Source organism: Girardinichthys multiradiatus, chromosome X (genome assembly GCF_021462225.1).
Source record: "Girardinichthys multiradiatus isolate DD_20200921_A chromosome X, DD_fGirMul_XY1, whole genome shotgun sequence".
NCBI lineage: Eukaryota > Metazoa > Chordata > Actinopteri > Cyprinodontiformes > Goodeidae > Girardinichthys > Girardinichthys multiradiatus.
In genome coordinates, this window is record NC_061817.1 from 25,890,339 (window position 1) to 25,903,454 (window position 13,116).

At 39.7% G+C, this 13,116-nt stretch overlaps 1 protein-coding gene across 2 annotated transcripts in view; it reads right to left on the reverse strand.

Annotated features, from left to right (window-relative positions):
- Positions 1 to 4,361: 4,361 nt before the first annotated feature.
- Positions 4,362 to 13,116, reverse strand: part of LOC124863473 (glucagon receptor-like) — a 33,105-nt gene continuing 24,350 nt past the window's right edge. For both annotated transcript variants that reach the window (XM_047357857.1, XM_047357856.1), the window contains exons 11-14: positions 9,760 to 9,848; positions 9,536 to 9,680; positions 8,182 to 8,223; positions 4,362 to 8,090 (exon numbers count right to left, since the gene is read on the reverse strand). In XM_047357857.1, coding sequence (XP_047213813.1) covers positions 7,719 to 8,090; positions 8,182 to 8,223; positions 9,536 to 9,680; positions 9,760 to 9,848 — 648 coding nt within the window. In that variant the 3' untranslated portion in view covers positions 4,362 to 7,718. The remainder of the gene's footprint in view (positions 8,091 to 8,181; positions 8,224 to 9,535; positions 9,681 to 9,759; positions 9,849 to 13,116) is intronic.

Genomic DNA, 13,116 nt, shown 5'->3' on the forward strand with positions numbered 1-13,116 from the left:
TGGACCTGGGAGTATAGAGTATGCATGGGGAGCGTGAGTGAGTGTATGATGTCCATTGTTGTTTGTCTTTACGTTGGGTGCGAGTGATTTTATGTGTATGCATGAGGGTGGGAGTGGGTGATTGTGACTGTGTGTGCCTGTTTTTGTGACAGGTTGGGTCCTGGACATCTCCCTCTCCTGGATCAGCTTAGGCCCCCCCCCATATTATGGGGGGCCTATTTCCTCCCCGCCACACTACCTGCCGTTGGTTGGAGTCTCTGCCCGCTGGTGTACTTGTGGTTCCTGGGTCTTGGGTCTCTGGGTCCATGGCTGGATCTGCTCGGGCGTGGACGGCTGCCGGTGGGGCCTGTGGGCTCGTCCCTGCGGCTCCCTGGGGCTTCTGCACTGTCGCTGCTGGTTGGTTTGCCTGGGACACTCCACTGCTCTTCTCTGGGGGGGTTGCGGTGGTCCCGGCGGTGTTTCTCCTGGGGTTCCTGTGCTTTGGGGGGCCTTTGGATGTCTGTGGCTCGCATCTCCTCAGTGTCCGTCTAGGGACCATGGGGCAGGTCTGTGGGTCCTCACACTCGCTATTGCATATTTTTGTGGAGAAACCTTGTATACAAAAGCACGTCCACACTCATACTCACAGGTGTTAAGCTTCAGGTGTCGACAGATACACAGATGTTCTATATTGGGCTGCACCTCTCACTAAGCACATTTTACATTCATAAGTACCGTATACTATTTTGTTAAAAAAAAACAAACAAAAAAAACAGCTGCAGGTGTATAAGCAAGCAGGGTGTAATCTTGTATTCTCCTTATCTTTCTTTCTCTCCTCCACTCTTTCCTCCTTTTCTCCCCTTTTTCCCTTTTGCCCCATCTCTCTCTTTTTCGAGCTTATTTTTTCCTTTTCATTTCAGTCTCCATGTCTGTAACAATTGAAATATTCCCAAAGAAGTTAATTATAAAGTTTCTTTTATAAATATCAAGCAGAGCTTTAAAGCATTAGCTGTGATGCTCTGCTTGTGAAAGTAAATCGGTTGGGTAATTTCTTGGCACTCAGACAACAATTCTGAGCGCTACTCTGCCGGGCAGGACACGGTGAAAAAAAAAAAAAAAAAGAAAAGTGATGGTGTAGTGTATAGAATAGAGACCTTGGACATCAATGTCTAACCCAAGAGGAAAGAAATGACAGCAAAGTCTCCAGCTAACAAGGAATTTTATATAGTGAAGATTTATATGGTGTTCTATCCATTGAGAAGGAATAACTCAGGATGCATTTAACCTCAGAGCAGTAGCCTAGAAACCTAACAGACAGGCACCCTACTGGTGGATTCAATCTCTGAGCTCATTCTGCATGTAATTTGCCACAGGGGTGAATGACTACCTAGAACAGAAATTGAAATTCATAAAACTGAAATTCTTGGAACATTCATGTAGACATTATTTCTGCTCTGATACCAGTGTTGTTCTTATGCATGCACCAGCATTCCTATTTCTCCTAACAAAATGTTTGACAAAAGTCTTTATATTAGTGAGCTATGCTGTGCGTTCGTAAAACAGCAGCACTGAAAGGAAGCAACTAAAACTGTCATGTTTCTACAGATAGTAAGTCCTTATTTTACTAGGTGCATGTATGATTCACAACAATGATAAGCTGACTGAGCAACCAGGCACATTGATCTGTTGTGCCATTTGTTGTATTTTTTGGTTATTATGTGAGATGGAATGACAGAGAAATAAATGTTCTGTGGTGGTGTTATGTTTTTGGATTCATTATAGTTTTAAATACGCAGTTACACTTAACAAAATATGTTTTTGTAAACAAACATCATGGGGTTCCCCACATGAGCCATCACAGCACTGGCATTTACAGAATGCCTCTAAACTCTGGCCTTTGTGACTACAAATTTAGTAGGAATAGGCAGAAAATGATTATTCTTCTTAGTTTCGTATTAGCTAAATAATCAGACTTAATAAAGTGACTATAAACAATCAACTGAATAACATACTTTAATCCAGGGACTCCAGGGAACAGCTACAACACTGTTTCTTCCTGTTGCTCCAGGTAAATTATATTATGAGGAAAATGACTTAATTATCAATAATTAAATAATTAAATTAAAGTCATTTTCCTCATATGGTAGGGATGAGTGTTTTGAGCATCAAAGTGCAATTAAAATGTGTTTTTGACATGTGTATCTTTGTTGTGATCTTGTTTGTCATTTTAGGCATTATATTTTATTAATACCAGTGTTGTGGTTAAAAAATAGGTGACAGAAAACCTTTATATTCTAGTAATGTAGTTGTCTGGACACCATCTGTGTCAGTTTCAGTGCTTGTGTATTCTTTGTGTGTCTCTGCTCTGTTCTCTCAAACCCCCAGTCGGTCGTGGCAGATGGCTGCTCACACTGAGCCTGGTTCTGCTGGAGGTTTCTTCCTGTTAAAAGGGAGTTTTTCCTCTCCACTGTTGCTACATGCATGCTTAGTATGAGGGATTGCTGCAAAGTCAACGCCAGTGACTGTCCACTGTCTCTACATGCTCATCAGTTGCATCATCGGATGCAATCTGCTGGGTTTCCATAGACAGAAAAACTTTTTATCCAATTTGAATAAATAACTGAATCTGACTGCACTGTTCAATGATTAGGATTAATTGGAATGTATGTACCTGATTTTTGTGCAGTCCAGACGGCTGGCCCCTCAACCACAGCGGGGCTACATCCCAATAAATGCCGGCTAAGACCCCCCTACCGGAGACTGGCACCCCCCCAGCAAGCAGACCAGGGCCCAAAGCTAGGGGCCGAGATCCAAGGAAAGCGAAGCGATCCCGAGAGAGTCGAAACGCCAGCCCCAGCACCAGACAATCCCCAAGACCCGACCCCAACCCCAGCCCAGACCCGACTAGAGGGCCCACTCCCTCTCACGGCCTCCGACCACAGATGGGAAATAGCGAACGGGGGTGTGAAAAGACCCCAAGCCTGCCTCTGCCAGCTCAAATGTGGTGTTGATGCATGTTCTTGTAGTGTGCATTTAAAAAGAAAAAACGATGGAGAAGAGGGTCTGCCTCTGCCTATGATCATTTTGTTGCCTTATTAATTTAAACAATTTTGTAAAATGCATTCTTGTTTTTAGTTTCTTTCCTGGGTGGTCATTTCCCTACATCCTACAGGACAGTTTGTTTTGTGGGTGCTTAGTAATACATATAAATTATGTTCATGCTGTGCCTGTAATAAATCTCACACTACAAATGCAACCAGCAACTCCATGTGCCGCACAAGGTGCCTTTTTTCCCCCCTTGAGCACCTGCCCCCCAAAATGTCTGTGCACGCCACTGTGGCACTCCAATGGTGCACCTGCACCCCAAGGCCCTCCATGACTGGTAATGTGATGGAGCTGGCGGAGGGAGGTGTCCGGGGATGGGGAGGGAAGGACTGGGGGGCAAACCGCTCTCCCAGGGAGCCAAACCGCTCTCCCAGGGAGCCAGCTCTCAGGCTGACTCCAATAGGCCCCCCTTTTGCTAAGTCCCAACAAAGGAGGGAGGCATAGGAACATCTGCCGGGCAAAAGACTAGGGACAGGTAACAGGCCCCGAGAACCAACTGAAAACCGGGACCAACTCTGATATGTCACCCATAATGTTATGTGCATTTCAATATTTTGAGCAAAACTGTGCTCTTACCCTGCTAATTGAACCTTCACACTCTGCTCTTACTGGTGCAATGTGCAATCAATGAAGACTGGCTCCCAGGCTGGTCCAATTTAGCCATGAAACCTCCCACACTAAAATGACAGGTGTTTCAGTTTCATTGTCCAACCCCTGTATATACGTACATATATATGACAGCAAAAAAAAAATATATATATATATATATTTTATTTTTTTATTTTTTTTTAAGGCTTCAATTGCACATAATAAGCAGAGTTAGACATTTAACTGGACTTGGTGTTTTTGTACATCAAAAACATGTGTCACACCAGTACTTTTGAGTGATAAAAAAACCAAAACAGAGTGAGGAGTACATACTGAACTACAATTTTAGTGTACCTTTACATCCTTAGTATTGGTTTTAAAATAGGAATAACCTCAATATTTGCAGTTTGGAATACTGTTGTCAGGTTAGGTTATGACATGACAACAGTCAGGCTTCTTATTGCTGTACATGTGTTAAAACAGATGAATGTGCTTTAGTCAAGCTGTAGAATGTTGGGGAAGAAAAAGTTTAATCTGTCAAAACTATCAATTGCCATGGCTTTTAAACCAGGCACTGAACCAGACGACAGATCAATACTTCATTGTTTGCTAGATCAATATCTTAATCAGTTAAAACACTTCCAGTCACCGAAGCCGCTAACAAAGAAGTTAGCAATTTAGTCAACAAATGCTTTCTCATTTCTTTAATGTCTTAAATGTCTACCAATACAAAATACATTGTGAGGTAAATTCATATTTCACATACATTGAATTTTATTCTTTCACCACTTGCACGAATATAATACAATATATGACGGACTGTTTACACCTGAATGAAGTCATCTTCCACTGACCTGTTCATACTTTACAGAAACACCATGAAGAGAAGAGTAAAGAAACATATTAATTTGAGCCTTACCAAGAATACATTCAGACAGAACCCCTTTGGTCCACAAAAATGGAGGATGACCCAAACCTATGCTTATAAGTCAAATTTCATTAAAATGCGGATTTTACTTTAAAATAAAATTAGCAATGCACTTCTGGTATGCCAAAACCAGTCATTACTCTTTCTATTTGAGTATGAGTATGCAAGCATTTTCCTCCAGCTCTGCAGCACCGGTGTGTGCACCGTGCTCCCAGCTCAATTATTGGATGTCTACTTGCTCTGTGGCAACCCTCAGCAGATGCTGATGGAAAATAGCTTTTGCCTGCAATTTTTTTTCTACCCACTCAATGATAGAAACTGGCTGGGAGCAGAACAATTATCTGACACAACACAAATGTTGCTGTAGTGCTTGAATTTGCTCTGAGGTCCATCAGGACTTCAAAATCAAAGACAGAGCTTTTTTTCTTCATGCACTATATAGGCATGAGATCTGGGAATGTCCTGTGCTGCTTAATGTCAGAGTGGGACTAATTTGTACCAGCCTTTAACCTCTGTGCTCCTCTGTTTTTCATCAACCCCTTAGCCTTTTGGCTACTGATTTTGTTTCCTCTTAGTGTAATACATCCACAAACCTGGAATAATAAAATCAAGAGTATTCATACCCTGTATAAACACACATTCACAAGAAAGCTAAATACTTTGTATAAACACATATATGTATATAATATTTAGCAATTACCAGTATAAATTAACACTGTGCAAATAGTTATTCGTACAAAAATCACGTTAAGTTAGCTCTAGTAGATCTTTTAGGAACTCAAAGTTTGATTAATGCTCTACAGGTGACAACTTATTTACAAGCAAATGTACCGCTAACTTTAGCCTCTGAAAGATAACCAGATGAGCTTTGTTCTGCTTTTAGGCTTCTTCAACATATGGTTGCATGGTAAACACTGTCCATAGAGAAACATGGTGCCAGCACTCTTTAGCACTGTCAGTCCCACATTTTAACAACATTTCATGTCATTTTATGGCATATATGTGTACTAAGAGATTTATTCTTATATTTTATAATTATAGTTCTATGTATATATGCTCGTCCGATGATGTAACACTACAAACACACTCTGTTTCCGAGGTGTTGGCTCATTTTGTGAAACAGTGATCCATTCAGAAATTATTGAAACAAGGCTTCAGTTTTTTATTTTTTGTTTTACATTGAATCGAGTGGTTTATGGATGGCACTCTTGCTATATAGTGTATACAGTGCCTTGCAAAAATAGTCTTAGCCCTTAGGGTTTTTACATTTTGGCATGTTACAACCACAAACTTCAATCTGTTTTATAGTAATTGTATGTGGCTGACCAACAAAAATGATAAATTAGGTTTCTCTTTTATTAAAAAAATATGAAAATTGGGTTATTTTGTTCCCCTTCACTCTGATACCCCTAAATAAAATCCAGTGCAACATTGCTTTTAGAAACATCCATCCATCCATCCATCCATCTATTCATCCATCCATCCATCCATCCATCCATCCAACCATCTTTTAAGTTTTTTCTGTAAAATCTATAAAACAAATTTTAAGGAAAAAGGCAATATTTATTCCAATTTTAAAAGGAAAAAATACGCTTTAAGCTTTAAATCTGGTTAGCATCTGACTGTTGGACTGAGAGTTGAACACCATGGTAAGATCTAAAGAGCTGTCTGAGGCCCTCGGAAAGTAGATTGTAGGAGCTTTTGAATCTTAAACGGGATTTAAACAGAAATAAGATGACATAGCTGCAAAGCTACCAATACATGGCTGTACACGAAAACCAACCCATGGCAAATGTAGAGGAGCCACGGAGATCCAAAGCCCAAGTGGGAGAAGTTGTCGAAGGGACAACTATTACTTGTTTACTCCACGAATCTGCCATTATTAGATGAGTGGCAAGAAGGAAGTCTTTGTTTAAGTAAAGCAATAAAACTCCAGTTTAAATTTAAATTAGACCAAACTTTTAACCCTACATGTAAAACACTGTCCCTAAAAATACTTCATATGAACCTGAACAGATCATCCACATGGTGAGCCATGGTGGGAGTAGCATAATGCTGTGGGGATGCTTTTCTTTTAGAGGAACAGTGAAGCAGGACAGATTTGATGGGAATAGCAAAGAGAGGCTAGACAAAAGACAATCCTGAAAGAGAGCCATAGAGTAGCTAAAATGTTATGTCGGGGGTAAGAATGCAAAAGCACACCACAATTTTCATAATATTATTTGTAAAAATATGGAAAACCATAAGTCTTTTGTCTTTCACTTATCAATAATGTGCTACTTTCTGTTGGTCCATCACATAAAATCCCAAAAAATGACATTGAAGTTTTTGTTTGGAATGTAACATGTAAAAAAAAAGGGCATTATACCTTTGCAACTGTGACCAAAATAAAACTGTAACACTCAGCAATACCTAAACCAAGAAAAGAAATCAAACATTATTCATTTAGTTATTCATGCCTTGATCTCATTTTATGTCTGTGTATAAGCCAGGCAGGACCTAGGGTGAGCAGCTGCCTTTTTCCCATCAACAATAACTCTGTGGTTACCTAACTGTTTGAGGTAAAGTCACATTAACGTTTTTTTATTTCGTTCTCAGTACAGTTTCATTAGTATCAATATGGACAAGATGGCAATATACACATACCAGAGCGGAGCATATTGAGTAAAAAAAGCATTCCCCTTTGTCCTTCTTGTTCTGTGTTATTTGGTCTTGTTTTTTGGGTGCGCAGTCCAATGTTCAGTTTGTTGTACCACAAAACACATATTTGTCATAAAGCAAACACTAAAGCAGAGGCTCATGCCAGGACCCTGTGTGCTTTTGTATTTCTTTTGTAGTCATTTGTGTTTTCTTGAATTTGTTGGTAAAATTGTTCAACAGGCAGCAGCTTCATATGTTAAATTGACAAACATCAAGACAATCATTTTACAAGACTCACAGCACACTGAGCACCCTGGTTTGGATGTGTGCCATACTGCTGTCATATTACAGGGCCGAGAGCTTCTTCCAGTGACACTTATGACTGACGACTGCTGCCATGAGTAAATCAGTCAGCACACCACTCACAGCAGCTCCATCAGAGCTCAAAACCATCTGACTTATTTTCTAAAGTTCTCTCTCATATCTTACAAAGGTGGCTCTCGACATTCTCTCTCTGAACCTCATAACATTGCATCTTATCCGACAGGCTGCTATCCTCCACAAGGGTGCAGTTGGTGGTTCCTTCGCTCTGCTGGGAGCTGCAGATGTCCGTCTCCTTGCCGTGGACCATCCCATTGTGGCAGCGAGTCACAAGCCATGTTTGCTCTTCGGGACTGCAGACAGGGCCAGAAGATTTGCCGATGTCCTGAAGGGGGGAAAGCCGAGGGATATGGTTCAGCAGGCTGCCTGTCTTCGTGTTATTGGTATTGCTGTTGGTGTGACGATATTCCTCCTCAATGTTCCTCCCTAGTTTCCAGCGCTTCCACTTCTTCAGGATCTCAGATTGCACCTATGAAAGCACAAAAGAAAATGAGATGTTAGAAATGTGGTACTATAAAAATCAGAGGTTGGGAACATTTAATGTAGATCAGGACACTTACTTCTTTGTTGACAAAACAGTACAAGATCGTCACCAGGAGACCCTGAGAAGTTAACGGATACTGGGTCAGATTTACAGAATCTGTCCAAATGCAAAAACACCTTTTGAGACCACAGGAATATCTTTTTGCAGATCTTTAATCCACACAAACATGACCGGTAGCAGGAGGCATTAGAAAAGAGGTGTATCAGTTACACGTTGTATGTGTTTTTTGGTGCTTTTACACGTCTTTTAGTGCATTGTATTTGTTTCCTACACCAATAGTGAGATGAATTCCTGCATTTTGATTGGTTTGGGGACAGCAGAAGCATAATCTCCCCCGGGGTGCTGTTTATGTAAGAATCACCATGGCCAAGACCTACAGGTAAGCCTTAAAATCATTCAAGCCTCTGGCAGATTTAGATTTAAAATGGTTATTTAACCAAGAAATTTGTTTCTAATAGGAAATGAACAGCATCTCTCAAAATATAGTAAAACAGTGTAAAAGGATGTTTTCTCTGGTATTGATGATTTATCTTTATGGTAAGCTCCAGGTCTTTAAGATTTGAAAGACTCTTTGTCATCACCGTAATCTTTATCTTCCACCACAGTTTCTCTGTGGGTCGAACGTTGGGACTTTGGCTGGGCCGGTCAAAGGAAATATTACAATTAAAAGTTTACTTTAAACTTAAATATGTCAGGGGTATTCATAATTTATGGTTTAACTGTACTTTTCTGCATCCTGTATCAGTTGTTTCCGCTCATTCTGTCATTATGTTTCCCCGCAGCACATGCACTCTGATACAGAGCATCAGCAACAAATGTTCTTGGAGTATGGCAAAGAACAAGCAACAGTGCAAACAGTGGTTTGTGTCAAAACAAGGGGAGGCCACGCTAGGAAGGGTTGATCAGAGGGGACACATTGTAAGGTGAGGTTACAATTTAAGAACACAAAGAAACAAATACGCAAGAAAAAAGAAAAAGAAGAGATGAAACTAATATTCCAGTTTTTTTAGGTTAGTTATTTGCTAGTCAGAGTAGTAAATATTATTGCTACCACATCATGCTTCTTTATGCAGCCACATGCATTTGAGAGACATCTGTGTTTTGAGGAAAGTTGCACTTGTCTCAGAAGATCCTCTTTACACAATCTTCCCTTCTGTGCTGTTTGTTTGGCTCATCATCATGGCAGATTTAGTTATTCCAATGCAGTGCCTTCTGACACTGACTTTACACAGGACTTCCCAACTAGGTCAGCAGTTTATTTTATTAAAGAGCATTAATCCTCACTGCTATTACTTCATAAATGATTTGATTAGGAAATGTAAATACAGCTTCATTAATCAGTGTTTTTTTTCTTAAAATTATGCTCCAACCTGGAAGGAGGAGAGGAAGAGGTCAGCGAAGAGCTTAGCGAGACGTAAATGTAAAGTGTCGTTGGTGGTCTCATCAGGCAAGAAGACAAAGACCATATGATGGATTCCCAGAAGCGGGATCAGTGTTAGAGTTGACTTTGCCAACCTGAGATGCAGAAAGAACAAAAAACTAAGTTGCAAATAAGAAACAAGAGTTAAAAGATAAATTTAACATTTAAACTCACCTGACTTTATAATCTGTGTATCCCATTAAGTGTGCTCGAAGTTTGGAAAAAAGGATCCTGATGATATGTATAAAGATAATGAAGTTGATCTGTGAAAAGACAAAGATATTGGTAATAGCTACAAAAAAAAATGTATAATCATAATGGAAGTTGAAAAAGAATGTTGCAAAACATCTGCCGCTACATTACACACTTACGACATTGCGCAACACAGATATATTTCAAAATTACAGATATTTTACTATAAGCCACTCTTTTTTTAGAGATATTTACGATTTGTTTGTTGTTTTTCCAATAATTTTAAACTAAACCCTTTTCCTAACTTACAAGTCAATTTGATGTTTACACATAAAGGAGCAAACAATTTTACTGGGCGGAATGACAAACATGTAATTTACCAAAGAGTTTGTGGTTTTCTTTCAGTCAGATGTTGGTTTAAAATATTAAGTTGAGTAAATGTACCGTATGAACTCACAAGCTTTTAGTAAAACAACACGGTTTTGCAATTGTTTGCATTATGTGACTCAATTGACTTTAAAAGTGTTTTACTGAAATTCCCATGCCACCACCCCTAGCAGAAAAGCACACTGCTTTCTGACAAAAGCTAGGCCTTTTAGTCTTTGTGATTCAAGAGGCCCCTAGGGTTGTTATCCGAGTTTCTGTTGTGCAATGATTTATAAATGGAATCTAAACATTGGAGTTAAAATGTTGCTCCTATAATGTTAGCAACATAAGAGACCCTGGGCTTCAACTGAAGATAACGTTTGTGGATGATCCCAGTCTGCCTGATGTAAGCAAGGAAAATGATTACACAACATCCAACTATGCAAAAAGCTCTGTTGTCCAAGTCAAATACAGAGAGAAGAATTCAGGAGAGCAAATGCTTAAGTTTCCTCTAAAAATGTCAAAACATAATCATCAGGAATAGAAATTCCAGATTTTTAACAAATATATGTAACCTTGCTTGAACTCTACTGCCTATTAAAAAATGTGAAGGGAAGAAAAAGCTTTAAATAAAACTAATCTGAAGAATAGATCATTAGTTCATTTTTCTGAAGGTAGACTGATGGCTTGGAAATATCCAGTGCTTTACAAAACTCCTCCTTGAATAGTTCTACATTTTGTCACTTCAATGTATTTTATTGATATTTCATGTGGTAGACAAAAAAAAATCTGAAAACTGTGATGTGCATTTGTCATTAGCTCCCCTGAGTCAATACTTTGCAAAGCCACATTTTAGCATGTTTTTCTTTACAAAATAGTCAGACTGGATGAGAAGCATCAGTGGACAGCAAGAAAATCTAGAAATCTAAAAATCTTAAAAGAAATTGCTCACAAAAAAACAGAAAGCTTTAGTAAAGTCTCTGCAAAGCTTTTTAAAAGAGACAAGAAGCATCCCAGCCACACGACAATAATCGCCTGCAAATTACTTTCAACAAAGTATCAATCATAGACATTTTTTCTGGTTATGTTACTGTTGTAGCAATTAATTTGGTTTATTAAATTCAAAAAGGAAATAAGCAGGGTAAAAAGTATGCATAATTTGTTTTCAGTCTAAAGAGGTCTGTAGTCAAATAAAGCATATTAAAACCAGATGTTTTATTTACCCATTGGAAATAAACAACAATTTTTATGTAGCTTCTAATTGGTTTAAAACCTTCAGAGTTTATGTTGTTTCTATGTACAGTACAGACCAAATGTTTGGACACACCTTCTCATTCAAAGAGTTGTCTTTATTTTTATGACTATGAATATTGTAGCTTCACACTGAAGCCATCAAAACTATGAATTAACACATGTGGAATTATATACTGAACAAAAAAGTGTGAAACAACTGAAAATATGTCTTATATTCTAGGTTCTTCAAAGTAGCCACCTTTTGCTTTGATTACTGCTCCACACACTCTTGGCATTCTGTTGATGAGCTTCAAGAGGTAGTCACCTGAAATGGTTTTCCAACAGTCTTGAAGGAGTTCCCAGAGATGCTTAGCACTTGTTGGCCCTTTTGCCTTCACTCTGCGGTCCAGCTCACCCCAAACCATCTCGATTGGGTTCAGGTCCGGTGACTGTGGAGGCCAGGTCATCTGGCGCAGCACCCCATCACTCTCCTTCTTGGTCAAATAGCCCTTACACAGCCTGGAGGTGTGTTTGGGGTCATTGTCCTGTTGAAAAATAAATGATGGTCCAACTAAACGCAAACCGGATGGAATAGCATGCCGCTGCAAGATGATGTGGTAGCCATGCTGGTTCAGTTTGCTTTCAATTTTGAATAAATCTCCAACAGTGTCACCAGCAAAGCACCCCCACATCATCACACCTCCTCCTCCATGCCTCACAGTGGGAACCAGGCATGTAGAGTCCATCTGTTCACCTCTTCTGCGCCGCACAAAGACACGGTGGTTGGAACCAAAGATCTCAAACTTGGACTCATCAGACCAAAGCACAGATTTCCACTGGTCTAATGTCCATTCCTTGTGTTCTTTAGCCCAAACAAGTCTCTTCTGCTTGTTGCCTGTCCTCAGCAGTGGTTTCCTAGCAGCTATTTTACCATGAAGGCCTGATTCACACAGTCTCCTCTTAACAGTTGTTCTAGAGATGTGTCTGCTGCTAGAACTCTGTGTGGCATTGACCTGTTCTCTAATCTGAGCTGCTGTTAACCTGCGATTTCTGAGGCTGGTGACTCGGATGAACTTATCGTCCACAGCAGAGGTGACTCTTGGTCTTCCTTTCCTGGGGCGGTCCTCATGTGAGCCAGTTTCTTTGTAGCGCTTGATGGTTTTTGCGACTGCACTTGGGGATACTTTCAAAGTTTTCCCACTTGTTCGGACTGACTGACCTTCATTTCTTAAAGTAATGATGGCCACTCGTTTTTCTTTACTTAGCTGCTTTTTTCTTTCCATAATACAAATTCTAATAGTCTATTGAGTAGGACTATCAACTGTGTACTGTATCCACCTCCTGCACAACACAACTGATGGTCCCAACCCCATTTATAAGGCTTGAAATCCCACTTATTAAACCTGACAGTGCACACCTGTAAAGTGAAAACCATTTCAGGTGACTACCTCTTGAAGCTCATCAACAGAATACCAAGAGTGTGCGGAGCAGTAATCAAAGCAAAAGGTGGCTACTTTGAAGAACCTAGAATATAAGACATATTTTCAGTTGTTTCACACTTTTTTGTTCAATATATAATTCATAGTTTTGATGCCTTCAGTGTGAAGCTACAATTTTCATAGTCATGAAAATAAAGACAACTCTTTGAATGAGAAGGTGTGTCCAAACTTTTGGTCTGTACTGTACATGTAGATAGAGTTCTTATGGTTTTACCTAGCTCAGTTTTTAGAGCAAACATAG